At 50.6% G+C, this 27,156-nt stretch overlaps 1 protein-coding gene and 1 long non-coding RNA gene across 5 annotated transcripts; one reads left to right on the forward strand and one right to left on the reverse strand.

Annotated features, from left to right (window-relative positions):
* Nucleotides 1-24,869, forward strand: Dpep1 (dipeptidase 1). Of its 4 annotated transcripts, none has more exons than XM_087595337.1 (12): nt 119-234; nt 16,014-16,314; nt 17,807-17,965; nt 22,400-22,532; nt 22,737-22,869; nt 22,974-23,124; nt 23,300-23,369; nt 23,636-23,812; nt 23,895-23,979; nt 24,055-24,130; nt 24,313-24,448; nt 24,529-24,869. In XM_087595337.1, exons 3-12 carry the CDS (start codon nt 17,862-17,864, stop codon nt 24,694-24,696), a joined length of 1,233 nt encoding a protein of 410 aa, XP_087451463.1. In that variant the 5' UTR covers nt 119-234; nt 16,014-16,314; nt 17,807-17,861; the 3' UTR covers nt 24,697-24,869. The 4 variants fall into 4 exon arrangements, with proteins under 4 accessions (XP_087451461.1, XP_087451463.1, XP_087451462.1 ...); XM_087595336.1 differs by lacking the exon at nt 119-234 and adding an exon at nt 9,884-9,991; XM_087595335.1 differs by lacking the exon at nt 16,014-16,314 and having other exon boundaries at nt 1-234.
* LOC120098589 (uncharacterized) lies at nt 4,155-5,394 on the reverse strand. The gene is made up of 2 exons (XR_015644235.1): nt 5,218-5,394; nt 4,155-4,654 (listed from the first exon to the last, which is right to left on the reverse strand). It is a non-coding gene; the product is annotated as an uncharacterized LOC120098589 (long non-coding RNA).
* Nucleotides 24,870-27,156: the final 2,287 nt, after the last annotated feature.

Genomic DNA, 27,156 nt, shown 5'->3' on the forward strand with positions numbered 1-27,156 from the left:
ATGCTACAGCATAAGGGCTCAGAAAGGAGGGGATTGGAGAGAGAGTTCCCTCCCGCCTGCCACCCCATGACTTCTCCCCTGACCCCTCCTTCTCATTAAAAGAACACAGGTCGGAAGTGGGGTTAGGAGAGGTCTGGGAGGAAAGGCAGGTGGTGGGGAGGAGCCAGCATCTGAGGCCTGGGGAGCTGCTGTGACTAGGAGGACCTTTCTGGGACAAACCTGTATATTGCTGGGGTGAGTGGGCTGGGGGTCAAAGGACCGGCGGGGACTCAGAGGGCACTGCCTTTGAGAAGTATTGTTTGGAGGGAAGAGTTGTGTCTGTCTGCAGGGCTCCGTTGGAGCCTAGAAACGGACAGAGAAGGGCTATTCAGTGGTTCTAGGGGCCGAGAAAGCCGTCTCAGTGATGGCCTGCTGTGGTCTGGTTGTCTTGGCCTGCTGTGGTCTGGTTGTCTTGGCCTGCTGTGGTCTGGTTGTCTTGGCCTGCTGTGGTCTGGTTGTCTTGGCCTGCTGTGGTCTGGTTGCCTTTGCGTCGTCAGCAAGCCTTCGACTCTGCCTTTGGCTCCAGCTCCTTCCTCGGATGTCCTCTTTGTCCCTTCTTTGCTTTCCTTTAGACCCTCTAACTTGTCCCTTTGTTCCCAAAGCTTTCCTGGAAACAGGGTGAGGGCCAACTGCTCTTCCTGCCACTTCAGTTTCCATACAAGGAGATGTGTGTTGAATGCAGGGGTGTTTGAGATGAAGAAATGAAAACACTATTAGCTTTCGAGGTGGTGGAACAGGGGCTAGGCTGGTTCTCCCTGGGCTCAGAATGTTCTGTCCTCCTGCCAGCAGTAGATCTGCAACAGCAGTAACACAGAGCAGCATCTGACACATTCAGGGAATGGTCTTTGTATGAGGTGTAAAGGCAAGTCCTCTGCTGAGTCTCCTTTTGGGATTCTAAGCCTAACACTTAGGACCCGATGCTTGTCATCCAGGTTGGTTCCTGTCTAGACTGGGTCTCTGGGTACCTCCGTCTGGTCACGGCCAAGCACCTGTCTTCTTCAGACATAGCTTATTTAAGGTGGGTTTTAATCTCAGCACCCGGGAGGCAGAAGCAGGCGGATCTCTATGAATTTGAGTCCATGTGGAGGGATCCAGGCCAGCCATCGAGGCCCCCAACCCAACAGCAGCAAAGAGAACTCTTTGAACAGTTGCAGTTGCCCAAGACTAGGGTTGGAGCAGGAGCACAGTGGAGGAGTGAGTCCCTTGCCTGTGCTTGGCCCTGAGAGAAGATTCATCATGATTGCCTTTCAAGTTCTGGTGATTAACCTTAGGTTTGATTTGTGCTTTTTTGTTTTGTTTCGTTGAGACAGAATCCCTCTGTGTAGCCCTGGCTGTTCCAAACTTGTCTGCAGACCAGGCTGCCTTCAACTCACAAAGATTAGTGTAACTGCCTTTGGAATGCTGGGGTTAAAAGCAGGCTACCATGTTCAGCTTTTTTTTTTTTTTTTTTTTTGGAGCTGGGGACCCAACCCAGGACCTTGTACTTGCTAGGCAAGCACTCTACCACTGAGCTAAGTCCCCAACCCCCACATTATCTTTTTTTTTTTTTTTTTTTTGGTTCTTTTTTTCGGAGCTGGGGACCGAACCCAGGGCCTTGCGCTTCCTAGGCAAGCGCTCTACCACTGAGCTAAATCCCCAACCCGACATTATCTTTTTAATTTGATCATTTAATCAACTCTTTTCTGTAGATGTCAAAGGAAAGGTGGGGACACAGGTCCATGGTATTACAGAGCATGCTTTTAGAGAGAAAGTTTCAGGTCCAAATTGGGTCTTGGGGCGGATCCTGCTGAGGCATAAACTACTGGGTGGGTACCTCCCCTGGGAGGGGAGAAGCTGACTTCTGAGATGGGAGGAGCTGACTTCTGAGAAGGGAGGATCTAACTTCTGAAATGGGAGGAGCAGACTTCTTAGACAGAGGAGATGGGAGGAGCTGACTTCTGAGAAGGGAGGAGCTGACTTGTGGGGTGGGAGGAGCTTCGAGATGGGCGGGGCTGACTTCTGAGATGAACGGCCCATTGGTGGTGTTGGGTACCCGTGGCTTGGGCTCCTAGGCAGAAAAGGCATTAGGACCTTGTCCTAATATTCAAACACCACCTTGTCATGCTTTCTCTGGGCCAGATGAGTTCTCCTGTCTGTAAAGTTCTCAGTGGGGGATCTTGAGGAAGCCCTAGGTCAGTGTCAGCTCTGAGGGCTAAGATCAAACTCCTACAGCAGTAGGAGTTCTCTGAGGGCAGGTGAGCCCAACAGATGGATGCCTACCCCAGACCCTCAGTTCCTACCGGAAGTAGAAGCAGTAATGGTGGCCCTTCTAAGAGTCGGGTTTACAGTTTGGTATGAGCTAGATGAAGAGGAAAGGCAGTAGAAGGAGTTAGGACTTTTTATTCCAGATCCCCTTCTACCTCAGACAGTCCTGAGGGTTGCCAGGTCAGGAAAGCAGCCACAGTGGCCCAGGCGAGAGTCTAGACCCCATCCGACGCTGGGCCAGATTATGAGTCATGGCTCCTATGGCTCTGGGCTTCCATGCCTTGGTTTGCAGAGTTAGGCAAGAGGGGTAACAGCAGGACTTGCTCCCAGGGAGAAAGGATGTGAGTTAAGAATTGGGGCCTCAGAGAGAGGGCACCATGGAAAGCTGGGATGGTGCCAAGCACTTGGCCGTCTTGCCAAGTCCTCAGAGTCTGTAAACGGAGCCTACCATGAGCAATTAGGAACAGCTTTCCTGAGTGACTGACTTGTCATTATCCCCCAAGACCCCGATCAGACCATCAAGGAGAGCTGTTAGAGACACAGCTGGCAGAGGGCGGCAGCCGAGGCTGCCTGATGGATGTTTGTGCTGACCACACAGGTGCAGGGACACCAGCTGTGTAGCATGGCCTGTGTCCTTGTCTGGAGTTCAAGACTGGGAACAAGCAGTTTTGCAAGGCACTTGCCTGAGTGCCCGGCATTACTCCTGAGTGTTTACCCGTGTCTTAGTTAGGGTTTCCACTGCTGTGAACAGACACCATGACCGTGGCAACTCTTATAAAGAACAGCCTTTAATCGGGGCTGGCTTAATGGTTCAGAGGTTCAGTCCATTATCATCAAGGCAGGAACATGGCAGTATCCAGGCAGGCATGGTGCAGGAGGAGCTGAGTTCTACATCTTCATCTAAAGGAAGCCAGGAACTGTCAGTCTGTCTTCAGGGAGCTAGGAGGAGGCTCTCAAAGCCCACCACACAGGGACACACTTCAGCCAACGAGGCCACACTTCCCAATTGTGCCACTCCCTGGACCAAGCAGAGTGGCCAAACTACCACAGCCAGCCTCAGACAGGATGCTAACGCCTGAGGAGTCACAGAATGATGTGCCTCTTTCAACCCAGAGTCCCCTCCTCCCCACTTCACAGTCTGGGAGCTTACAGGCCACATAGGAGCCCCTCCTCCCTTCTGCTCTCTGCCCTGACCCGGTCTTTGCTTTCTGGCATGAAGTATGGAAGTAAGATTTGTGGAGAGATTTGCTGATAAAGCCCAGAGATGTCAGCAGCCCCACCCAGGGAGAAAGCTCAGGGCCAACTTCACCACGGTGGTTCTTTAACAATCTGTCTCAGAATAACCTAGAGGACTTACCCAGGGCAAGTCCTGACAAGGTGTGCAGGCCTTCAAACTCCCTGACAGATGTGTCAGTGTTTAGATGTCCCACTTCATAGCAGAGGGAACCACTGAAATGTCCTCACTTGACCTTGGTCTAGAAACTCAAAGTGGGGCTGGAGAGGTGGCTCAGCGGTCAAGAGCGCTGTCCACTCTTCCAGAGGTCCTGAGTTCAATTCCTAGCAACCACACGGAGGTTCATGACCATCTAGAAAGGATCGGTCTGATGTCCTCTTCTGGCATGCAGGTGTATATGTAGGTAGGCCACTCATACATTAAAAACATACGGGGCTGGAGAGATGGCTCAGTGGTTAAGAACAGTGACTGCTCTCCCAGAGGTTCTGAGTTCAAATCCCAGCAACCACATGGTGGCTCACAACTATCTGTAATGGGTGGGGTCTGATGCCCTCTTCTGGTGTGTCTGAAGACAGCTACAGTGTACTCATATATAATAATTAAATAAATCTTTAAAAAAAATAAAAACATACATAAATAAGTTTTTAACATACATTTAATAATAATAATAAATATTTTTCAAGAAGAAGCTGAAAGTGTGTCAGACAAGGCCACTAGGAATAGCAGATAGGCCATCCTGGGAACAAATCACTCTTCTTCCTTCAAAACCAACCGGAATTCTGGGCATGGCTGTGTCCCCTCAGCAAAGATGGAGGCCAAGTGTAGAGGCAGCCAGGGAGCCAGGGTGGCTAAGAAGGCTTTGGAAAGATTGCGACTACGCTTCACCCTTTGACCCTTCATAATTCACTCTTGACTGGAACATGCCGGAATGAACAAATCAGACCTCCGAGGTCACGGGCTGCTCTCTAGCGGGAGGAGCAAGCAGTGAGCCAAACGTGAGCAATCCACAGCTGCTGGATGCTGGGGAGGCCTAGGCAGCAGGAGACAGTGCTGAGACAGCCTGGCCAAGGGAGGCCTGGAGTGGCTTCTGAACAGGACCTTCAGGTAGACACAAATGCCCTGAGGCCTCGCACACACCTGGAGAGCCACAGGGGTGGAGCAGAGAGGGCATTAGGTCAAAGCTGGGGTCATATGTCATGGAAGGTCTCCTAAGGGTCTTCTCTGGGGCATGGGACCTCTGAGGGTTCTGACAGGTCCTTAAGTCAGGCTAAAAGATGTAGGACCAGCTAGGAGGGTGGTGGTGCACAACTTTAATCCCAGCACTCGGGAGGCAGAGGCAGGTGGTTTGAGGCCAGCCTGGTCTACAGAGTAAGTTCCAGGACAGCCAGGGCTACACAGAGAAACCCTGTCTCAAAAAGATGTTGTCCCACCATATTGAGAGCACAGAGAGAAGCTGACCAGGTATGAGTTGGGCATTCAGGGGATGAGAGATCACAGCGGACTCCTCTGGCAGGGTTTACTGAAGGATGAATGTGTGAGACAAGGTCCTTGGAGAAGCAGAACCATCAGAGGTATGGGTAGTATGTAGCCATGTATTGGCTCTTCCATCAAGCAGGGGGTCTTAGGGTTTTACTGCTGTGAAGAGACACCATGACCAAGACAACTCTCCTAAGGACAACATTTAATTGGGGCTGACTTACAGGTTCAGAGGTTCAGTCCATTATCAAGGCGGGGAGCATGGCAGCATCCAGGCAGGCATGGTGCAGGAGAAGCTGAGAGTTCTACCTCTTCATCAGAAGGCTGCTAGAACACTGACTTCCAGGCAGCTAGGAGGAGGGTCTGAAAACCCACACCCTCAATGACACACCTATCCCAACAGGGCCACACCTATTCCAACAAGGCCACACCCACTCCAACAGAATAACGCCCACTCCAACAGGGCAACACCCACTCCAACAGAATAACACCCACTCCAACAGGGCAACACCCACTCCAACAGGGCAACACCCACTCCAACAGGGCAACACCCACTCCAACAGGGCAACACCCACTCCAACAGAATAACACCCACTCCAACAGGGCCACACCTATTCCAACAAGGCCACACCCACTCCAACAGAATAACACCCACTCCAACAGGGCAACACCCACTCCAACAGGGCAACACCCACTCCAACAGAATAACACCCACTCCAACAGGGCAACACCCACTCCAACAGGGCAACACCTACTCCAACAGGGCAACATCTACTCCAACAGGGCAACACCCACTCCAACAGGGCAACACCCACTCCAACAGGGCAACACCCACTCCAACAGGGCAACACCCACTCCAACAGGGCAACACCTACTCCAACAGGGCAACACCCACTCCAACAGGGCAACACCTACTCCAACAGGGCAACACCCACTCCAACAGGGCAACACCCACTCTAGTAGGGCTACACCCACTCCAACAAAGGCCACAGCCACTCCAACAAGGCCACACCTCCTAACAGTGTCACTCCCAGGGCCAAGCATTGCAAACCATCACACAGCGGGTCTGGGAATGCTGGGGTACAAACTCCAGCCAATGCTAAATCGAGTGAACACAGTCCCACTCAGGCAGCAGGTGGAGGAGCAGTCTTACACTTGGGAACCCCATGTTTCCTTCAGGCCCCAATGGCATCCATGAGACACACCCACCTTAGAGGTATCTGCTTCATGAGGCTAGATGTGTGACTGCAACTTTCATCTGGAAACACCTTCAGACACTCTAAGAGCAAGTGACCTCCGGCCTGGAATCCTGTGACCAGTCACTCTGACATAGCATTAGCCATCTCAAAGGGTGATGGTGGTGCATGCCTTTAGTCCCAGCATTCAGGAGTTCGGGGCCAGCCTGATCTACAGAATGAGTTCCAAGACAGCCAGGGCTACCCAGAGAAAGCCTGTCTTGAAACAAAACAATCATCTCGTGATAAGGAGCTATTTTAGGGATCTTGGAGGGACTGGAGCCTTCAGGAAGAGGGAAAACCATGACGAAACAAGAGAGGGAAGTGTATTGAGTTGGAAAGACTGAATTTCCAGCCATGGGTGCTCAAGAAGCAACTGGGTCTGAGCTCTGGGGAATTCTGGAGCCTGGGGAAGTCATAGGAGCAGAGATGGGCTGTGATACCAGCAAGGTCATCCACACAGCCAGGGAGCCATAGACCATCTGTCAGGGACAAAAGCAGACAAGGGACTCAAAGGGACTTGGTCTCCAAGGAAGGGATAAAGCAGAGCTTGCTTGGAGAGTATTATGGAGTCAGCTGGCGGAGACACTAGGCTAAATCTGAGGAACTGCTCTGCCTCTGTGAGAGGGAAAGGCAGGCTCTTAGCAGAGCTGGTGCAGGGGTTCCCCAGGGAACACCACATAGTTCTGACTCCATGCACATCCTGTGTAGACTGTGCGTGCCAGGTCCTGCAAAATGGACCAGATGCCGAGCTGCTGACACAGGAGCTATTTACGAGCCTGAAGCCCAGGGACCCCTGAGGGCGATGATACCACCTGAGGCTTGTAATTAAAGTGGTGCCGAAGGGCAACTAGGAGACCTTGCAGGACCGTGGTGGATTTACCACAGAAGCATAGCACACAGAGTGGAGGAACCAAAGGGCTGAGCTGTCTCTAAGACGTGAGGGCAAGATCTGTGTTCAGAAGGCAAAAATCCTGGGAACCAAGGGTAATCGCGGGCCCTTGTCCTCCCTGCTAAAGTGAAGGGCTGAGAGGTGGGTAGAAGGGCATTGGAGACGGTCTGGAGGAGGCCTCTGCTTAGCTAGGGTTAGGGACCTCTGTCTACTATTACACAAGAGCTATAATAGGGTGGGGGTAGAAACAGAACAGGGAGCAAGTCTCACACAGGGACTCCCGGGAATTGGCCTGGGAGGTAGCAAGAAAGCCAAGCCAAGGACATGGATCCTAGTTGATGGAGAGTTGGAAGGAAGAAGGAAGGTCTCAAGGACAGAGCCTAGCTCTCTTGCTTTTAGGGGTTTCCAAACACATGGGGAGTGTGGGGAGTTCTGCCTCCCACACCACACACCGCTAGGCTCCCTCAGTGTTTGGCCGTTGCTCAGTTCGTGTGCACTTTTACCCTGCACACACACACCACTAGAGACAGAGGCTCTGTCTGTCTGAGAGGCTTCAGGCTGGCTGGTCAACGGTAGGATGCTGCATTGTCTGCGGTGCTGAAGACAGACAAGGGGCTTTATAACCTATGTGCATCAGGCTTGCTCCTAGGGCTGGAGAGATGGCTCAGTGGTTAAGACCACTGGCTGTTCTTCCAGAGGTCCTGAGTTCAAATCCCAGTAACCACATGGTGGCTCACAACCATCTGTAATGAGGTCTGATGCCCTCTTTTTTTTTTTTTTTTTTTTTTTTGGTTCTTTTTTCCGGAGCTGGGGACCAAACCCAGGGCCTTGCGCTTCCTAGGCAAGCACTCTACCACTGAGCTAAATCCCCAACCCCGGTCTGATGCCCTCTTATGGTGTATCTGAAGATAGCTACAGTGTACTTGCATATAATAATAAATAAAATCTAAAAAAAAAGAAAAACATTGTATGACAATTACGAAAAATAATTGAGTTTTTTTTTAAAGCACATCAAAGATAAAACCAGGACTCTCAAGGTGTTGTCAGAGCTTTAGGGCAGCTCTGGGCTTCTCCGGGTGTCAATGGAATTCTTCCCAGGGCTTCTGACCTTGAGCACTCCTGTCTCTACCCAACAAGCCTTGTGGGCCTTCCCTCAGAAGCCCCACTCAAGCGGGTAGAAAGCCTTTGGCAGCCTCACCTGGGGAGGAGATGGGAACCTAGGACTTGCCCTGGTATGGTTTGCCGTGGGCCGTTTATAAGGTTCTCCTGATTTAGCGACTTGCTAAGATGCTTTCTCTCCAGGGACTTTCAGAAGGGCTCATGAGCTTTCCCAGGGTTCCATCAGTAACAGACCAAGTGCCCTCATCCCCAATTAGCCCCATTGTATCCTGTGTCTTCCAAGCCCCTCACGTGCAAGGAGACTGACCCCCCCCCAAGGCAGAAGAACGAGGGTACTTGGAAATTTCACCTGACAACCCCTAAATGAACTAAGGATTCAGGAGACATCAGGGGACCCTGGGTATCTGAGTTAGCAGGAACCTCAAAGCTATGGAAACATATGATATACCCATTTGCTGGTCCCTGATCCTGAGCCCTCAGCTCCTTCAGGACATAGGCCGTTGCTAGCCTCTTCTCCCTAGTCCTGGTCCACCCCTGGACCACAAGAGAACGGTCACCTGCCAGTCTTTGGGTGACAGCCCACACTGGGTGGCTAAGGAAGAGTTAATTGGCTCCAGCGGGAGAACCGAGCATGGTGTGACCCTGTCTGTCTATATTCCCACTCCCTCATCTATGGGGAGAAAGACCCCAGTCTGACTCTCAGGGTCTTTCACTGTGTCTGTCCCCTCCTGAAACCTGGGGTCCGAACGTCTTACAGTCGTCACTGGATAACTAGGTTGTCCTCAGCCATACACAGGATGATTGAAATTCAGGGAGCAACCCCCCTGCAATTGCACAGCGAGGCCAGGGGTGGCCAAAGCAGGGGCAGAGGCCTCTGCATGTTCCTACTGTGCCCCTCCCTGGTGGCCGACCTGGCCTTTCCTCCTGTCTTACCACTGGGCTACCCTACTCTCTACTACCACAGAATCTTAAAACCCATAGAGAAGCCCTGCCTCCTGCTTCCAGAGAGGCACCAGACCCTCCCACAGTTTCGAAAGACCTGTAGCCACGCCAGAGAACATTCCAATCTGAGGCTGCTTTCCTTTCTCCTTATGGTGAGGATGAAGAGAAGTAACCCCTCCTCATTTGAACAAAGGATCCAAGAGCTCCCAGGGGTGGGCCTAACAGTGCTGGTTCTATTCCTAGGCTGGAGAACTGGCTGTCTCAACTGCGAAGCACAGATCGTTTTTACCTCGATAAGGGGGTCAGAAGACAGAAGAAAATATGTAGTTCTAAATCCCAAGGCCACCTCAGGACATTGAGCTCAGGAGAAGGAACCCAACCAAGAGTGTGCATATACTTTGAGACCACACTTCAGACTCCTCTTCTGGCTTCTTAACTCAGTTAGCTTAGAACATAACTCTGTTAACTCGATGCCCCTGTGCCATGACCTCTGAGGTAGAGAGCTCGGGTAACTGACAGTGGCCCCAAAGGCCTGTCATTCTCCAGACTTTTGACCCGGAGACCCGGACCCCACTGGATGCTCTGCGTTACTGAGGGCTTGCGTGCGTGCCTTTCGGAGACGAGGAACAGCTGACATGTGTGAGCCATTAGCCCTGTCTGCTCTCCTTGGCACATTGTAGAGCCCCAGGGAGTTTCCCTTTTAAAGAGGTGGCCCTTCGAAGCTGGAGGACTGAGGAGCAGGCTGTCTCTCTCTGGGTTTCAGCCGCAGGACTGAAGCCACCTTCTCACCCCTGACCTGCGTGTGCTGTGGTGAGTGTTGGGGGACTGGGAAGCAGCAGTGGGGGGAAGTCAAGTGAGAGCAAGGGACAGAAAGCCGTTTCCATTTCTGGTTAGAAAACACCCTGTGGGCAGGGGAAACAAACAGATAGACCGTGAGCAGTGTCTACATGTGGAGAATGACGCCCCACCACACCTTGAAGGGAGAAGCCCTACAAGGCGAGAGCGTTAGGTTGATAGATACAGAGGGCCTCATTAGCCCCAGGCAGAACAAAAGTGTTACATCTGGATGTCCAATCTGGTGTGGGGGAGGGGGAGGATGAAGCTAAAAGCTGGATGCCCCCCACCCCTGGCTTTACATTTTTAACTTTTATTTTTTATAATAAAATTACATCATTTTTTCTTCTGTATCCTTGACCTTTCCATAGCATTTTTTCTTTTCTTTTTTTTTTTGGTTTTTGTTTGTTTTTTGTTTTGTTTTTTATTGGATTTCTTAAATATACATTTCAAATGTTATCCCCATCCATAAACCCCCATCCCATCCCCATCCCCTATCCATTCACCAACTCTTTCTCACCTTTTTGCCGTGACATTCCCATACTCTGAGGGGTCCATCCTTGGCACGACCAAGGGCCTCTCCTCCCATTGGTGCCCAACAAGGCCATCCTCTGCTACATATGCAGCCAGATCCGTGGGTCTGTCCATGTGTACTCTTTGGATGGTGGTTTAGTCCCTGAGAGCTCTGGTTGGTTGGTATTGTTTTTAAGGGGTTGCAAACACGTTCAGCTCCTTCAATCCTTTCTGTAACTCCTCCAATGGGACCCCATTCTCAGTTCAATGGTTGGCTGCGAGCCTCCGAGCTGGGCCCTTCTTTAATGCAGCCAGGGTATGCAAACAAAACTGCAGTGAGAAGTGAGAAGACGACCCCATGGGGCAGAAAACTAGGAGCTACAATGGAACTCGTAGGCAGGATGAGGGGGAGATATGAAGATGTTACCCACCCGAGGATGGACTGGAGGTGATGGAAGGAAGACCTACTCTTCAAGTGACCTTCGATATCATATGGCATGGCCCCTGAGGATGTAGGCTTTGGAGACCGAGGTCAGGGTAAGAGCTTGGCTGTTGGTCCTGAAAGTCCAGCAGTCTGGGGGATGTCCGTACAGATGTCAGCCTGGTATACATCTGGGAGACAGGCTGGTCTGCTGTGCCCCCTGTGACCCAGTGACATCCCCCAGGGGAAAAGGGATAGGGATAGATGATGCATGGGTTACCACTCCACTCGCCAGAAACTCATTCGGGGCCCTAGGTTCAAGAACCCACAAGTAGTCATATGAAACGGAAGGCAGCGCTGTGGGCACTCAATAGGGCATAGATCTGGGTGGTACTCGAGTGGCTGGGTGCATCCACCTCTGGGACACGGGTAAGTGTGGCAGGGGCCATATGGAGAGTGTATGATCCAGCAGATGACAGGTTTACGTGTGCACATGTGAAGCTGTCTATCGTTGTCTAGGCATCAGAGTATCTCTCTGCTTAATAGGATGGGAAAGTCCGCACATGTATGCAGAAGCATGGCCACACATTTAGAATTCCTTGGGTATGCCCAAGTGTTTCTGCCTGTGGTGATCTGTGTGAATGTGTGGGACCTGGGCAGGTCTGTGTCTGCATGAATCCCTCTGTACAGAGAGTAACGTTCCCATATGGATATGTGTGTTCAAACATGTCTACTGAAGATGGTGTTTATGAGGGAGTATATGTGTAATGTGGATTTACAAGCACATATGTGGAGTATGTTTGTGTTTTCACTGTGTGGGGGTGCCACCCCACCTGCGTGTGTTCAGATGTCCCTGTGTCTGGACGTGCTCTGTGACCTGTGCTTATGGAGGACATGACATCCCACATCTGAGGTCTCTGAGCTATTATGCAGTTGTCTCTACTGCCCCACGGCTGGCTGGCGGCAGGACCAGGGTTAAGTTAGCCCATCTGACTCTCGAGTTACAAGAGGCAGCTTAGAGGCAGCTTCCTAAGGTCCTGCATCACAAGGAGGCTTGGCACAAGGATCTGCAATAAGTTCTGGGTAGCGGGGTCTTCTGTGTCAGGGCTTGCTAACTTCAGGCCCATCAAGGCACCCCACTCAATGTAGCACATTTTCAGGGGGTTGGGATATGCACTCCATGGCATCCTCTCTGACTGGTTGGAACTGGAGAGTACTGTTTAAGTGGCGTATGTTTATTTTTACTGTGTTCTTTCTGCTTTTGGCAAGTAAGCTTGTTTTTCTAATGAATAACACCGGCCTACACATAGATATGGTTCAAGGCCAACTGTTAGTTTGAAAGCAAGGCTTGAGGCCAGCGTTGGGTATGGATGCCTTGAGAAGCCATCGCCAAGGCAGGCAGAAAGCAGTGTCGGACACACACACACACACACACACACACACACACACACACACACACACACTCACATCACATAAAAATGGAAAAATAAGGGGGACTGGAGAGATGGCTCAGAGGTTAAGAGCACTGACTGCTCTTCCAGAGGTCCTGAGTTCAAATCCCAGCAACGACATGGTGGCTCACAACCATCTGTAATGAGATCTGATACCCTTTTCTGATGTGTCTGGGGACAGCTACAGTGTACTTATATATAATAATATATAATAAATAAATAAGTCTTTAAAAAATGTTAAAATGTTCATTGGTTGACCCAATGAAGCCACCTGGCCTGTTGCTGTCTATACACCTAGGCTGTTAGCTGGCCCCTCAGTGGAACCATGTCAGCATCACATGGTGTCAAGTGCACTCCAAAGGAAGCCTTGCAAAGGGAGGCTCCCTAACCCAGTAGAGATGTCATAGACAGCTGGGGTTGGTGATGGTTAACAGTGGGATTCTGGAAATGCCCGGGATGAGATTCGAGAGAGACAGAGAGACACAGAGGAGGAGATAGACAGAGAGAGAGAGAGAGACAGAGACAGAGACAGAGACAGAGACAGAGAGACAGAGAGACAGAGACAGACAGAGGGAGACATAGAGAACTATAACCTAGTCAAGGCAGGAGGAAACCACTGAGAGACAGCCCTGAGACGAAATCTTCCAGAACCAGGACAGTTTTTCTCAACAGTGCTCCTGGTTCCCTTGGAGAACCCTGCCATTGGGGTAAGCTCCTTTTGTCGAGTGTCAGCCCTCGTTCGAGTCCCACACAGCCCCGTCCGGCCCACTTTACTGCTGCTTTAGCCTTAAACATCAAGTAGAGGAACAACAGGGACAGGTCATGAGACACTGTCAGTGCCCTGGAAAGTGCAGAAACAGGAAAACAGAGGCTGGAGTCCACTCAGTGAGCCAAGGGAACACCAACAACAGAATAGTGTTGCTACAGAGCACTGTGGCTTTCGCAAGCAGAGTGTGCCAAGGGAAGAACAAGAAGCCAGTCTGGGGAAGTTGAATATATAATTTCTGAAATAAAACATGAAGACAAAAGAGAGGAAGTCACCCAAGGACATAGAAAGAGAAAACACACACACACACACACACACACACACACACACACACACACACACACGGACGCACGCATGCACGCAACTGAAACTAGGCAAGGCCACAGGGGTGTGAGCCGAGGTAGGAGTACTAAAAGTTCAAGGCCAGCCTAGGCGCCCCCTCAAAATGAAAAGGAAGGTGTGGGGAGATAGTTCAGAGGTAAAATACTTGCCACAGAGGGATGAGTACCTGAGTTTGATCCCTGGCACTCATGTGAAAAACCGCATGGGAGAAGCAGAGACAGATGGATGCCCCAAGCTCACGGGCCAGCCAACCTCGCCAAGTCCATAAACCCCAGGTTCCAAAGGCAGATCTTGTCTCCCAAACCCTGTTCTGGAGAAACAACACCAAAGGGAGTCTCTAGCTTAGTGTGCACAAACCTAGGGTCTAGCTCCATGCATTCCCAAAACAAAGTAGCCTTGTGCACTAGTCCACTTGCTACACCTGTGTACCTGCACGTACGAACACACACCCACCTACACATAGACACACCCACAAGCTAAGTGAGGAGGGCCTCGATGGGCAGAGGGGCAAAGGAGAGCCAAGTGCCAGATGTGTAGGTATGACAGTGTCCATGGAACAGGGAGGGAAAGATGTACCTTGCTTGGCAGAGTCTTTTCCTAGCACGCACGATGCTCTAGGGCTCTATTCTCCCTCCCACATATAACCAGGCGCGCCCCACACCAGGCAGAAGGAGGCCAGAAGATCCTAAGTTCAAGGTCACGTTCAGCTAGTAAGTTGGAGGATGCATGAGACCCTGCCTTTAAAAAAGAAAAAGAGGTTTGGAGAGATGGCTCAGTGGTTAAGAGCACTGACTGCTCTTCCAGAGGTCCTGAGGTCAATTCCCAGCACCCACATGGTGGCTCACAACCATCTGTAATGGGATCCGATGCCCTCTTCTGGTGTGTCTGAAGACAGCGACAGTGCACTCATATACATAAAACAAATAAATCGGGGTTGGGGATTTAGCTCAGTGGTAGAGCACTTGCCTAGGAAGCGTAAGGCCCTGGGTTCGGTCCCCAGCTCCGAAAAAAAGAACCAAAAAAAAAAAAAAAACCAAAAACAACAACAACAAAAAAAACCAAATAAATCTTTAAAAAAAGAAAAAAGAAAAAGAACTGAATGTCAAACACTTCGCTCACTGAGAAACCCCAGACCTGTCAGGAGAAGGAGGCTACACTGCCCGGAAAAGAAAATCCATGCCATCTGCAAAGAGCTGGGCTAATAAAATATTATGATTTTACTATTATTATTTATATTTCTGCTGACCCGATGTTGTTCTGATCAACAGCTCAAGTGAGACAGACTTTGGAGCCTTCGGGCTCATGGGCAAACGCTTTACAGCCCAGAACTGCACATCCAGCAAACTGTTGACCCGGCATGAGAGCTGAATAGGCAAAAGGCAGGCATGTAAGAGCTCACAAGTGTGGTCCCTGCACGCCCACTGCCAGAGGATGCTGTGAGGACTTGTCCTAATCACGTACAAAGCTAAGCTGAAGGAGAGGAATGGCTAAACACGGATAATGAGTGGAAGCCGGAGGCTCCAAGCTGGCAGCCAGGCATCCTGGAGGAGGGGAAGCCAGAGGAGAGAGCCTGGGAAGGAGGAGTCTGTAGTATCTGGAACCCAAAAGACCGAGAGAATGTGATAACGCTACCCTGTGGGAGGACCTGGGTCAATCAGAAGTTCGGAACAAACAGGAAGACACTGCTTTTTGTTTTTTTTTTAAGATTTATTTATTTATGGGCTGGAGAGATGGCTCAGAGGTTAAGAGCACTGACTGCTCTTCCAGAGGTCCTGAGTTCAAATCCCAGCAACCACATGGTGGTTCACACCCATCTGTAATGGGATCCGATGCCCTCTTCTGATGTGTCTGAAGACAGTGACAGTGTACTTATATATAATAAATAAATAAATCTTTAAAAAAAAGATTTATTTATTTATTATATATGAGTACACTATAGCTGTTTTCAGACACACCAGAAGAGGGCATCAGATCTCATTACAGAGGGTCATGAGCCACCATATGGTTGCTGGGATTTGAACTCAGGACCTCTGGAAGAACAGCCAGTGCTCTTAACCACTGAGCCACCTTTCCAGCCCAAGACGCAGCTTTTAAAGACAAGGTTTTACTCTGTAGCCTAGGCTAGCCTCAAATTTACCACTTTCCTGCCTCAGCCTCCCAAGTGCGGGAGTCCAGAAGTTATATGGATGAGCAAGTCATGACTAGTTTGATGAACCCTCTCCGAAAGGTTCAGTTCTGAACCCTCTAACTCGGTGGTTCTCAGCATATGGGTCATGACCCCCTCTGTGGGTCGAACGACATTTTCATGTGGGTCACATATCAGATATCCTGTATATCGGATGTATGCATTACGATTCGTAACAATAGCAAGATTACAGTTATGAAGTAGCAATGAAAATAGTTCCATGAGGAACTGTGTTTAGAGGGTCCCAGTGTTAGGAAGGTTGACGTTTCCTATAAAAATAAAAAATAAAAAAAGTAAATAAAAGGACTTCTTGATTTCAGAGACAATGAGGCTGAGAAATGTGAGCAGCTCATAAAATCCCGGATTGACCTACAGTTGATGAGGCGGGACTCGAACTGGAGGCTCTCTTGGGCACACCATTTTGCTTTTGTGTTTTCTGCATCTGAAGCTGAAACCGAATCCTAGCTTGTGCATTCTAGGCAAATGCTGCAACACTGAGCGCCAATCCCCACTCCTTTAGGATGTTTAAACCGGTACAGAGAGGACAGGAGACATTTTTTTTTTTTTTTGGTTCTTTTTTTTCGGAGCTGGGGACCGAACCCAGGGCCTTGCGCTTCCTAGGTAAGTGCTCTACCACTGAGCTAAATCCCCAGCCCTGACAGGAGACATTTTAAAAGCAGTTTTAAATCCAAGCTGGGTGTGGTGGTGAACTTATACAACCCTGGCACTTGAGTCATGAGGGTAGGAGGCTAAGAGTTCAAGGCCAAGGTGGGCAGTGGTGGTGCATACCTTTGATCCGAAGCACTCAGGAGACAGAGGCAGGCAGGCCCTGAGTTCAAGGCCAGCCTGATCTACAAAATAAGTTCCAAGACTACACTGAGAAATCCTGTCCAATGGGAAAAAATGCAAAAATTGCAAACAAGCAAAATAAATATCGCAAAGAAAGTATAAGAAGAGGGAACAAATGAATCCAGAGTGTGCTGCCCCTAATGGGATGTTATGGAACATGATTTAGGCGCTAAGGATTCTGGGAGGGACACAGGATTACATAAGGCTGCTAAACAAGGAGAGAAAGGGCTAACAAAGGACTAACGAAGACATAATTATTATTCCTAATTGTAGGACTTGAGGAAGAATGCTGATTTGAAAACCTTAGTGAAAGCAGCAGGGTGTGGTGGGCCTGCCTGTAAATTCAGCTCTTGGGGGGTGCGGTAAGGGGGCTAAGGCAACAGGATAACCACAAGTTCCAGTCCAGCCTGGGTTACAGTGTATCTCACAGTATCCTGCTCCAAAGTGAAAAGTCCTTTCCTGTCCTCCTCACCCACCCAACAACCTTAAAACACAGACACAGATCGCTTTGCAAACCAATGTAGCAGCTGTCAGTAGAGCAGGAGGGCTCCGTGGCCCTCTTTGTCAGCCACAACGGGTCACAGGGCTGAATGTGTATGGTGACCTGTCCCAAATACCACAGAGGTACAAGGACAGTGGCTCTTCCTGGGTCTCAGGATTCTTGGGGCCTCTTTGCCAGACGCAGTGGGAGCTGGGAAAATGACGTACACTCTACTCCAATGAGGAGGTATACTGACAGCTGCTACCTGACCCAGTCTCCCCAGCAATCATTTGAAATGCTCCCAGCAGGAGGGAAAGTCAGGCTCAGGGGCTCAGGCCCCTGCCAAGGAAATATAGCCGACTGTGACCTTTCTTCTCAGGGTCAGGAGGACCCTTATTAGATACTATAATCCTGACCTGTCAGAATTCAGGAACTTACAGTGAACTGGACCCCAAAGGGCAGGTCTTCATAAAGGTACCAAGCCCCCAGGGCCATATGTGCCAGCAAGTCAGCTAATAGCCTTGTGCTAGCCCCTTCTGAGTCCATCTCAGGGTCTAGAACCCCACTTTCTTGCTAAGCCTCTATCTGGCCAACACAGCTACGCCCAGTATGGGGTCATATATGTTACCTATCCTGAAAGGGAATGAAGTAGTTACTCATTGAACATTGGAAGTTATAAACAGGACTCAGTCTTAATTACCTGGACCAAAGGCCTCTCTCCTTTCTCCTGACAGCCATAGCAGCTCCATCTGGCCATTAGACATTTTTTTTCCCTGTACACAGGCCACCACGGAGGTGTCAAGGCAGCTGTGGAAGCAGATCCCTGAGGAACCTTGAAATGTTGATCATCTGGTGGTTCTGGTCTCTGCTGGCCATCTGTGCTTCTGACTCCTTCCGGAACCAGGCGGAGAACATCATGAGAACCACACCGGTCATTGACGGGTGAGTGACCAGTGACCACCTATTGAAGTGGTTGCAAGGACCAGGGCCTTCCATACGTCTGCTGCCTGCCCCCCTCCACCGGCTGAATCATGGTTCCTGTTTATTTCTGGCCTCATCTTGGTGGAGCGTCTTAGGACCTACAACAGTTTCAGCAAAAGAGGGCCTTTAAGAGGGACAGGAAAGGAGGTGCAGTGTCCTGGTACCCAAATCTCAGGGCTCAAGAAGGTCAGTGTTCGGTTGTGTCTGGGGGATTCTAGTCATATGTCTTAGGGAGGGACCCAAGTCCCCTACCTGGATCCCCGCTGAAAATCTGAGGCGAGGGTGGCTTCACACCAGGAAGGTCCTCTTGAGCATCCCTCGGGCTGTCTGTCCTCTCTCCTGTATCCAACCGAGTGCCTCTCTTGCCTCTTCGTGAAGGTCACACAGCACTGTGGTACATGTCCGTTCTGAAGTGTCCCATCCCTCTGTTGTCACTAGAATACTTGAAGACCTCTTGCCAGTTCCTTACCACCCAGCGGCGAGAGCATGATCACTCTAAGGCTACCCATCACTTGCCCACTGGGTCACTATGAATGCCCCTAATGGACCGCCACCAGCATCCTTGGTGCCTGAGGCATACAGACCCTAGAACTGCATTTTGACCTGGCAGAGGTGGCTTTGCTTCTTCAGGAGACAGGAAGCCACAGAGAGAGATGAGGAAAGAGGTGGCCAGGGTGGCTCTAAGTATGGCAGGAGGCTGGCTCCTGAGGTATCCAGGGCCCCTTTCGAGAGTTCCAGCCCTCCCTGGCACCTTCCGCAGGGATGAGTTTCCTAGACAGGCTATAAGTGTCCTCAGGCTAAAGATTAAAGTCCTTTTCCTAGAAGCTGCCTAGCCCTCCCACGGAGAGCTGGCAAGGCTGCTTTGGCCAGCCCAAACCTATTCCTTTATCCATTCAGTGAACTTATCATGAAAACTCTGTGCCAGGTGCAAGGGTGGGGCCAGGGAGGGAGAACAATCTGTTCAGCCCATTCCCTAACCTTCCTCTGGGAGTGACATTCACATTGCAGGAGGCTGAAGCTCATATCCCTTTGCTGAGCGATGGATTGAGCACCAGTCTTAGGGAGAGGCGTATTACCCTGAGCTTTCCAAAGGAGCTTCCTTGGTGGACTGGCTTTGGAATAGCCAATACTGGGAGTGGATGGGGTCAAGGTGAAAGAGAGATGATGCCAGGTGTCAGGTGACCTAGAACACGGATTTAGCAGACCTGAGTCAATTATCACGTGATGCTGGGTGTCCTTGCTTCCACTTGTAATCTCAGCACTTGGGAGGCTGAGGCAAACGGGACCCTGAAGGCCTGAGGCCAGCCTGGATCTCATAAAGACCTCACGTTCCATCTAGGGTAATAGAAAGGCCCTGTTTAAAAAACACAAACAACCCCAGGCATCGTGGCACATGTCTTTTATCCCAGCACTTGAGTAGCTGAGGCAGGTGGATCTCTGTGAGTTTGAAGCCAACCTGGTCCACATAGTGAGTTCTTAGATGGCCAGAGTTGACACAGTGAGATCGTGCCTCAAAAAAACAAAAAAACCACAAACACAAACCAGGGGTTGGACAGGGGAAGACAAGACTTCTCAGTGTAGCCCTGGCTGTTCTAGAACTCACTCTTAGACCAGGCTGGCCTCAAATTCACAGAGATCCACCTGCCTCTGCTTCCCAAGTGATGGGATTAAAGGTATGCACCGCTGTTGCCCAATCTTTTGTTTTTTTAAAGATTTAGATTTATGTATTTATTTTATGTATGTGAGCACACTGCAGCTGTCTTCCATTGAGCCATCTCTCCAGCCCTGGGATTTAGTTCTTAATAAACACATAGTAGTTTACAGCCATCTATAAATTCAGTTCCAGGGGATCCAATGCTGTCTTCTTATATCTGTGAGTACAAGGCACACACATGATACACATACATATATACATACATACATACATACATACATACATACATACATATATACATACCTATATACATACATACATACATATACACATACATACACACATATGTGTAGGCAAAAAGTAAAACACACACATAAATTTAAATGAATAAATCTGAAATAAATTAAAGGAAATAAACCACAGGGCTGCAGAGATGGCTCAGAGGTTAAGAGCACTGTCTGCTCTTCCAGAGGTCCTGAGTTCAATTCCCAGCAACACCACGGTGGCTCACAACCATCTGTAATGAAATCTGGCGCCCTCTTCTGGCCAGCAGGCATACATGCAGGCAGAATGGTGTCTATGTAATAACCCACAAACAGGCTGAGCAGGGTGACTTGAGCTGGTAATCTCAGCATGTGGAAGGTAGAGGCTGGCAGATCACAGCAAATTTTAGGCCAGTTTGGGCTACATGGAGAGTTTAGGCCATCCAGAGTTGCATAGTGAGACTATCTCAAAAGAAGCTGACCCTCGGGGTTGGGGATTTAGCTCAGTGGTAGAGCGCTTGCCTAGGAAGCGCAAGGCCCTGGGTTCGGTCCCCAGCTCCAAAAAAAAAAAAAGAACCAAAGAAGCTGACCCTCAAAAACAAAAACAAAAACAAAACAAAAACAAAAACAAAAAACTCATGTGTTTCACAATATTTGGGAAAGGAGCTGTGTGCCTCAGTGGGGCTCTACGATGTTGCCTAGTGCCTTAGTCATGGTTTTACTGCTGTGAACAGACACCATGACCAAGGCAAGTCTTTTTTTTTTTTTTTTTGGTTCTTTTTTTCGGAGCTGGGGATCGAACCCAGGGCCTTGCGCTTCCTAGGCAAGCGCTCTACCACTGAGCTAAATCCCCAACCCTAAAGGCAAGTCTTATAAAGGACATTTCATTGGGGCTGACTTACAGGTTCGGAGGTTCAGTCCATTATCATCAAGGTGGGAACATGGCAGCATCCAGGCAGGCCTGGTACAGGAGGAGCTGAGAGTACCTCCTCTAGTTCCAAAGGCAGGTAGGTGAAGACTGGCTTCCAGGCAGCTAGGATGAGGGTCTTAAAGCCCACACCCACAGTGACACACCCACTCCAACAAGGCCCCACCCATTCCAACAAGGCCACGCCCACTCCAACAAGGCCACACCCATTTCAACAAGGCCACGCCTACTCCAACAAGGCCACACCTTCTAATAGTGCCACTTCCTGGGCCGAGCCTATAGAAACTGTCACACCTAGTGACACCTAGCTGTCCTGTTCTTGTAGAAGCTCGCACAGGCATAAAAATCACCTAAGGATGCATTTCGGTGGACAGATCCAAAGGACTACATTAACAGTAACTCGTTTACCTTAATACTGCATTAACAGTAACTCGTTTACCTTAATACTGCACTCTCCAGGGAAGATGCCCCATGTCACAGATGAGGAAACCCAGGTGTAGCAAAAAGGAACTGGGATGGAAAGTAGACAATGGGGACAAAGCCAGAACTTGGGAAAGGAGAGTGTCCCTCAAAGCCCCAGCTTAACACAAACTCCGCGGCCCAGAGACTGGTGGTTCACTGTGGGCTTCCTCAGCTGTCCTGTGCACGCCAATCAGCAGAGTCCTGCCGGGCCTGAGCCTACAGTCTTGAAGAAGCCTACCTTGGCTGCTCCTGGAGCTGACAAGTCAGGCTCTGTACCAGCATAGGCAGAGATGAATTTTTTAAAGAGACCGTCTTCTAGCTACTAGCTCGGGGACCTAGCTCCTGGCACTCTCCTTCTTCTGTGAAAGCACTGACTCCCTTGGGGCTTCTCAGAGGATCAAAGCCCTTCGGATTTGGAGATGAACTGGGTGGAGGTGAGCCTGGATTTGCCACAGGAGTAGAGATAAAACAGAGTCTGAGTCTTCAGAAGGGTGGGAGCCAAGCTACTCCCTACAGGCCCTGGCTTGCTGGAATTCGAACTGAGGACCTCTGGAAGAGCAGTCACCGCTCTTAACCACTGAGCCATCTATCCAGCCCATGGCTTTGCTTTCAAGGAACAGACTTAGTCTTTGAACTGAAAATGTCCTATCCCTGTATGGTCCCTGCAGTGACTCCCTGTCTCAGGAGGTTTTGCAGCAGAGCAGGGACCTGCCCCTTCCTCCAGCCTGCCAGTGGGATGGGGTATAAGAAGGCATAACCTAGGGGTTGGGGATTTAGCTCAGTGGTAGAGCGCTTGCCTAGGAAGCGCAAGGCCCTGGGTTCAGTCCCCAGCTCCGAAAAAAAGAACCAAAAAAAAAAAAAAAAAAGAAGGCATAACTTAGCCAGACTCAAATCATGGCCACTCGGCCTGGGGTGCAATTAGGAACCTCACCAAGTTAGAGGCAGTCCACCTCTGAGGCCTGCATGTTGGCCTTGAGCTGTGGGGTGTCTGAACTGGAGAAGGGAAGTCGACAAGGCGGCTGGCTCAGAAGCCTCCAGGCCCAGTTCTAATCCACCTTGGACCCCTTCTTGCCTCCTCCTCCCCCCAGGCACAACGACTTGCCTTGGCAAATGCTCACTCTGTTCAACAATCAGCTCCGGAAATCAGAGGCCAACCTGAGCGCGCTAGCGGAAACACACACCAACATCCCCAAGCTGAGGGCTGGCTTCGTGGGAGGCCAGGTACACCCTCGAGTCTCCCGTTTGCTCTGTGCTGGGGTCTCCCCTACATTCCCTGAGGGACTGGTTAGGTACGGCCTGCCTTAGAGAAGCATGTCTCGTGGGCCCCAGGGATCCCAGAAGGGCAAAGGAGCAGGCCCATGTGTACACTGGGCTAGGCTCAAGTATCCGTGGGCTGGGCTGTCAGCTCTTCCCTTCGACCCCCAGTTCTGGTCCGCATACATGCCTTGTGACACCCAAAACAAAGATGCCGTGAAAAGAATATTGGAACAGATTGATGTCATACATCGCATGTGCCAGCTCTATCCTGAGACCTTCGAGTGTGTCACCAATAGTTCAGGTAGTGTCCCACCCAGGCCCCGATGTCCTCCTGCCGCACTTGGTTTTAAATAGAGGGTGGGACTTTGAAGGTCTAGCGCCAACCCTCTGCTCCGTTTTCTGTAGACATCCTACAGGCGTTTCGGAGGGGGAAAGTGGCCAGTCTGATTGGCGTGGAAGGTGGCCACTTGATTGACAGCAGCCTGGGTGTTCTGCGGACACTCTACCATCTGGGCATGCGGTACCTGACCCTTACGCACAACTGCAACACACCCTGGTAAGGAGTCCCCATGAAAACCCTGTGACATGGTCAGAAAAGGAAACCAATGACCTCTGTTACACCCAGAACCCTGGTCTCTCCTGAGCTCCAGACCAGGCACCGTTATCTGGGCAGGCGACGGTGGGCTGGGACTATTGCCCTGTTCCCTAGACACATGTGTGTTTTTCTTCAGGGCCGACAATTGGCTAGTGGACAAAGGAGACGACGAGGCTGAGAGCCAAGGACTGTCGCCCTTTGGGAAGGTGAGATAAAGAATTACAGTCTCCAAAGGATGGGACAGAGTGTCACACCTCAATGGACTTTGGTTTCCTTCTCACGTGCATAGAGCTAATGATGCTCATTTCCGGGGTAGAGTCTGTTGGAACCCTTGGATATTCAGAATGCTGAACCCTGGGTACCCCCACGACTTCCAACCACTAAAGGCTTGACTAACACTTAGTGCTGCCTTCCCCCTGACTCAAATTCGGGATGTCTGTGAAGTGTACCCAATCCTATCCCCCGCCCCCAGCTTGTGCTGAATGAGATGAACCGTCTGGGTGTCATGATTGACTTGTCCCACGTGTCTGTGGCCACCATGAAGGACGCTTTGCAGCTATCCAAGGCACCGGTAATCTTCAGCCACTCCTCTGCCTACAGCGTGTGTCCACACAGGCGGAATGTGCCTGACGATGTGCTGCAGCTGGTGGTAAGGGACCGAGAAGTGAAGGGGGCCCCCTTACCTCTTGGGGGTCCTCTCTAACTGTCACCCCCAACCCCTTTCTGAGCAGAAGAGCACAAACAGTTTGGTGATGGTGAACTTCTATAACCAGTTCGTGTCCTGCTCAGACAGCGCCACCTTGTCCCAAGTGGCTGGTAAGTAGGTAGGACCATGCAGTGGCCAAGTAAGGGACAGCCTTGCTTAGGACTCACACATGCTACTCCCTACAGACCACCTGGACCACATCAAGAAGGTGGCAGGCGCAGGGGCTGTGGGCCTTGGAGGAGATTATGATGGTGTTACCAAGTAAGAGTGACATCTTCTAATGATGGAGTTGTGGTCCTACTTATGTGTCCTGATGGGACAGGGGAGGGGAAGCATGACCTCAGTGCAGTGCAGAACATTTTGCTGCAAGGACGCCCTTTGGGTCTTCATGTACCCGGAGACTGGCCCGTCTGCAAAGCCCGGTCCTCTTGGTCTTGGCCTAGCCTTCCTGTGGGACTGGAGGATGTCTCTAAGTACCCAGACCTGATAGCAGAGCTTCTCAGGAGGAACTGGACAGAAACCGAGGTCAGAGGCCTGCTGGCTGAAAACCTGCTTCGGGTCTTCTCTGCAGTGGAACTGGTGAGGAGAAAGTGGCCATCTGGGTTTCCTATCCTTCCCCCAACCAAAGAGCAGGCTGCCTAACTCGGGTCTGTCTCCAGGTAAGCAATATCATGCAAGTTCCTGAGGAAGAGACTATCCCTGTGGAGAAGCTGGATGGCTCCTGCAGGACATTCTATGGCCACTCAAGGGCCCCCAGCATCCACTTGCAGATAGGGGCCCTGTTGGCCTCTCTGGCTTCCCTGGTCTTCAGTCTGCATCTTCTGTGACATCCCAAGGACCAGAACCTCCTCCAGTGCTCTCTGAGCTCAGGAAGACTGAGCAGGCTCAAAGTCCCTGTTGTCCATGCCAAACCACATCCTTTCCTGAAGAAGCAGTGGGCTTACCTGGGGACAGCTCAAGACACAGGCACGCAATAAACACAATGTCCTTTAAGTGCTAAGTAGGCATCTCAGCCCTGGAAGGTTCGTCTGAGCATGGAGAGAGCAGATTTTGTGAGAACAGCTCTGGGTCAAAAGGACACAGGAGCACCTGAGTTCTTGGAGGGGAGGACTGGAAGGAACCCAGAGGTCTGCAGAGGGTCTCATGTGAGCAGTGACTAGTTTGAAATGTCATGGTTCATGTTTCAGTGGCTACCTTCCCCCCATTGCTGTGCATGTACCACATGCACACAATCCCCTCGCCCCTACACACATGTACTTATGTGCACACAGCCACAAACGAAGACACTCAGATGCACATCTATATCACACACAGGCGCATGCACTCTGCTGACACATACCATAGGAGAGTCACACATATCTATCTGGGTTCTGTAGTGCTGGGAAGGGACCCAGGTAATCTGAATTTGGTCTAATCTTGGAAGGTAGGCTCCAGATAGGATGGGTGCCTGCACTCACGGGGGTATCCCACACAGCTATCAGCAGGTTTTTTCCAGATTCACAAGGCTTATGGTTATCTTCTGTGTGTTACCTAGCACGGTTGGCAGTGTGAAGCAGGGTGCCAGGCTTTCCAGTGAGGACATTCAAGGATGAGTCTTGTGAATAAACTTGTGAGGGACAGCGTGAAGCAGCTCCCCTGAATGGCCAATGACCCCTTTGTGGTTCATGCTGCTGAGATACTCCTCATGGACATGGGCGAGGACTCCTTTGTTGAGAATCAGTCTCTGGGTACCCCGCAGAGGGTTCAGGGTATCACTGCTTAAGTATATGAAACCCTGTGGTCATATATCCCTTTCAGATCTGCCTTCCCTGAAAGGAAAGAGGGTAGAGGATAGCCACAGCTCGTGGGGCTGACCACAGGGGCATCCCCGCCTGGCATTAATTTTCGTGTGTCCCGAGGAATCCTCCAACTCACTATGCAAGCACGGGTGACCTTCATCATCTGTTCTCCCCGCCTTCACCTCCAAGGGCTGCTGTTTCAGGTTCAGACCATCTCTCTTGGCTTCTATGGTGCGGAGGATCAAACCTGGGACTTTGCGCATGTTGGGCAAGCATGGTACCAACTGACACCAGCCCCAGGTTGGCTTTGAGAGTCCTAGGCTACTCATTTGCACATGCCACCAAGGAACGAAAGGACAGGGGCCTGCCTACCCCCAGGTCTGTGGGTATTAGCACAGAACAAGCCTTGGTCCAATCTGTGTCTGTCACAAAACAGTCCACCAAGTAATATCCTTCTTAGTCTGGTGTAAATGTCCCCAGGAGCACCTTCGGACTATTTAGTATGATTTATAAGGGAAAATGCTTAGGAAAGGTTTCTGTGCCCATTGTCTGGCCAAAGTAGTGGGAAAGGTCCCTCTGGTGTATTTCCAGTGTATTGCAACCCATTTTGCCAACTGGGAAGTAAACGGGCAGAAGTCCTAAAACAAACCTCGGCCTGAGCTGTCAGGGGCTGAGGCGAGAAGCCTGAGACTGAGATTGGCTCAGCTACAGAGCAAGGCCCTGTCTCACGATTTCTACTTGTCTAACGTCATCTTTTTCTATTGTTGCCGAGTCAGGGTCTCCTGTAACTGAGGGTGGCTCGCTGTGCAGCCAAGGATGACCCTGGATTCCTGATAACTCAGAAATATCACACAATAGCACCCATTGAGGTGACACATCTCATCTGGTTCTGACAAGTCCATGCTGCCTGGTGAAGTTCTGTTCCCGTGTCCCTAGTCCTTCTTTGGGTCACCGTCTTTCTCTTTTTATTTTATAATGGTGGGGCTGGCTGCGGTGACTCACACCTTTAATCCCAGCACTGAGGAGGGGGAGGCAGACCGAGATCTGTGAGTTGAGGTCAGACAGCTAGGGCCATGTAGAGAGAACCTGTCGGAAATCAAACAAAAACTATGCATCTGTACATGTGTGTGTGTGTGTGTAGAAGCGTGGGCACAATCACACACAGAGCTGCTTCTTTCCTCCGATCGGGGCTGTGTCAATTCAGGGCAGCCGGATTAGTGACAAACTTTCACCACTGACCATCTTCACATCCTACGTTTCCTTCTAAAACATCCAGGCCTCGCCAGGGCACCGGAGGTCAGGGATTCTGCATAAGGCTTCACATAGGTCGGGGAGAAGCTAGAGTGCACCCCATGGATGCAGGTTCTAATCTTGGTGTATAGGGAGATCATCTGGATTTCTCTCTATTTGTCTAACGCAGATGAATAAGGCAGCCCTCAGCTACTGGGACCGTATGGGAGGCCACTGGAAGGCATCTGAGGCAAGTGGCAAGGTCCTAAGTGAGGCAGA

Source organism: Rattus norvegicus, chromosome 19 (assembly GCF_021556685.1).
Source record: "Rattus norvegicus strain SHRSP/BbbUtx chromosome 19, alternate assembly SHRSP_T2T, whole genome shotgun sequence".
Classification (NCBI taxonomy): domain Eukaryota; kingdom Metazoa; phylum Chordata; class Mammalia; order Rodentia; family Muridae; genus Rattus; species Rattus norvegicus.

Excerpts from the sequence above, each read along its gene's own strand:
- Dpep1 (XM_087595335.1), top strand. The coding sequence starts at position 17,862 with ATGTTGATCATCTGGTGGTTCTGGTCTCTGCTGGCCATCTGTGCTTCT. Across the intron at positions 23,813-23,894 it reads ACGATGTGCTGCAGCTGGTG|AAGAGCACAAACAGTTTGGT; the intron begins GTAAGGGACCGA and ends CTTTCTGAGCAG. Across the intron at positions 24,131-24,312 it reads GATTATGATGGTGTTACCAA|CCTTCCTGTGGGACTGGAGG; the intron begins GTAAGAGTGACA and ends GTCTTGGCCTAG.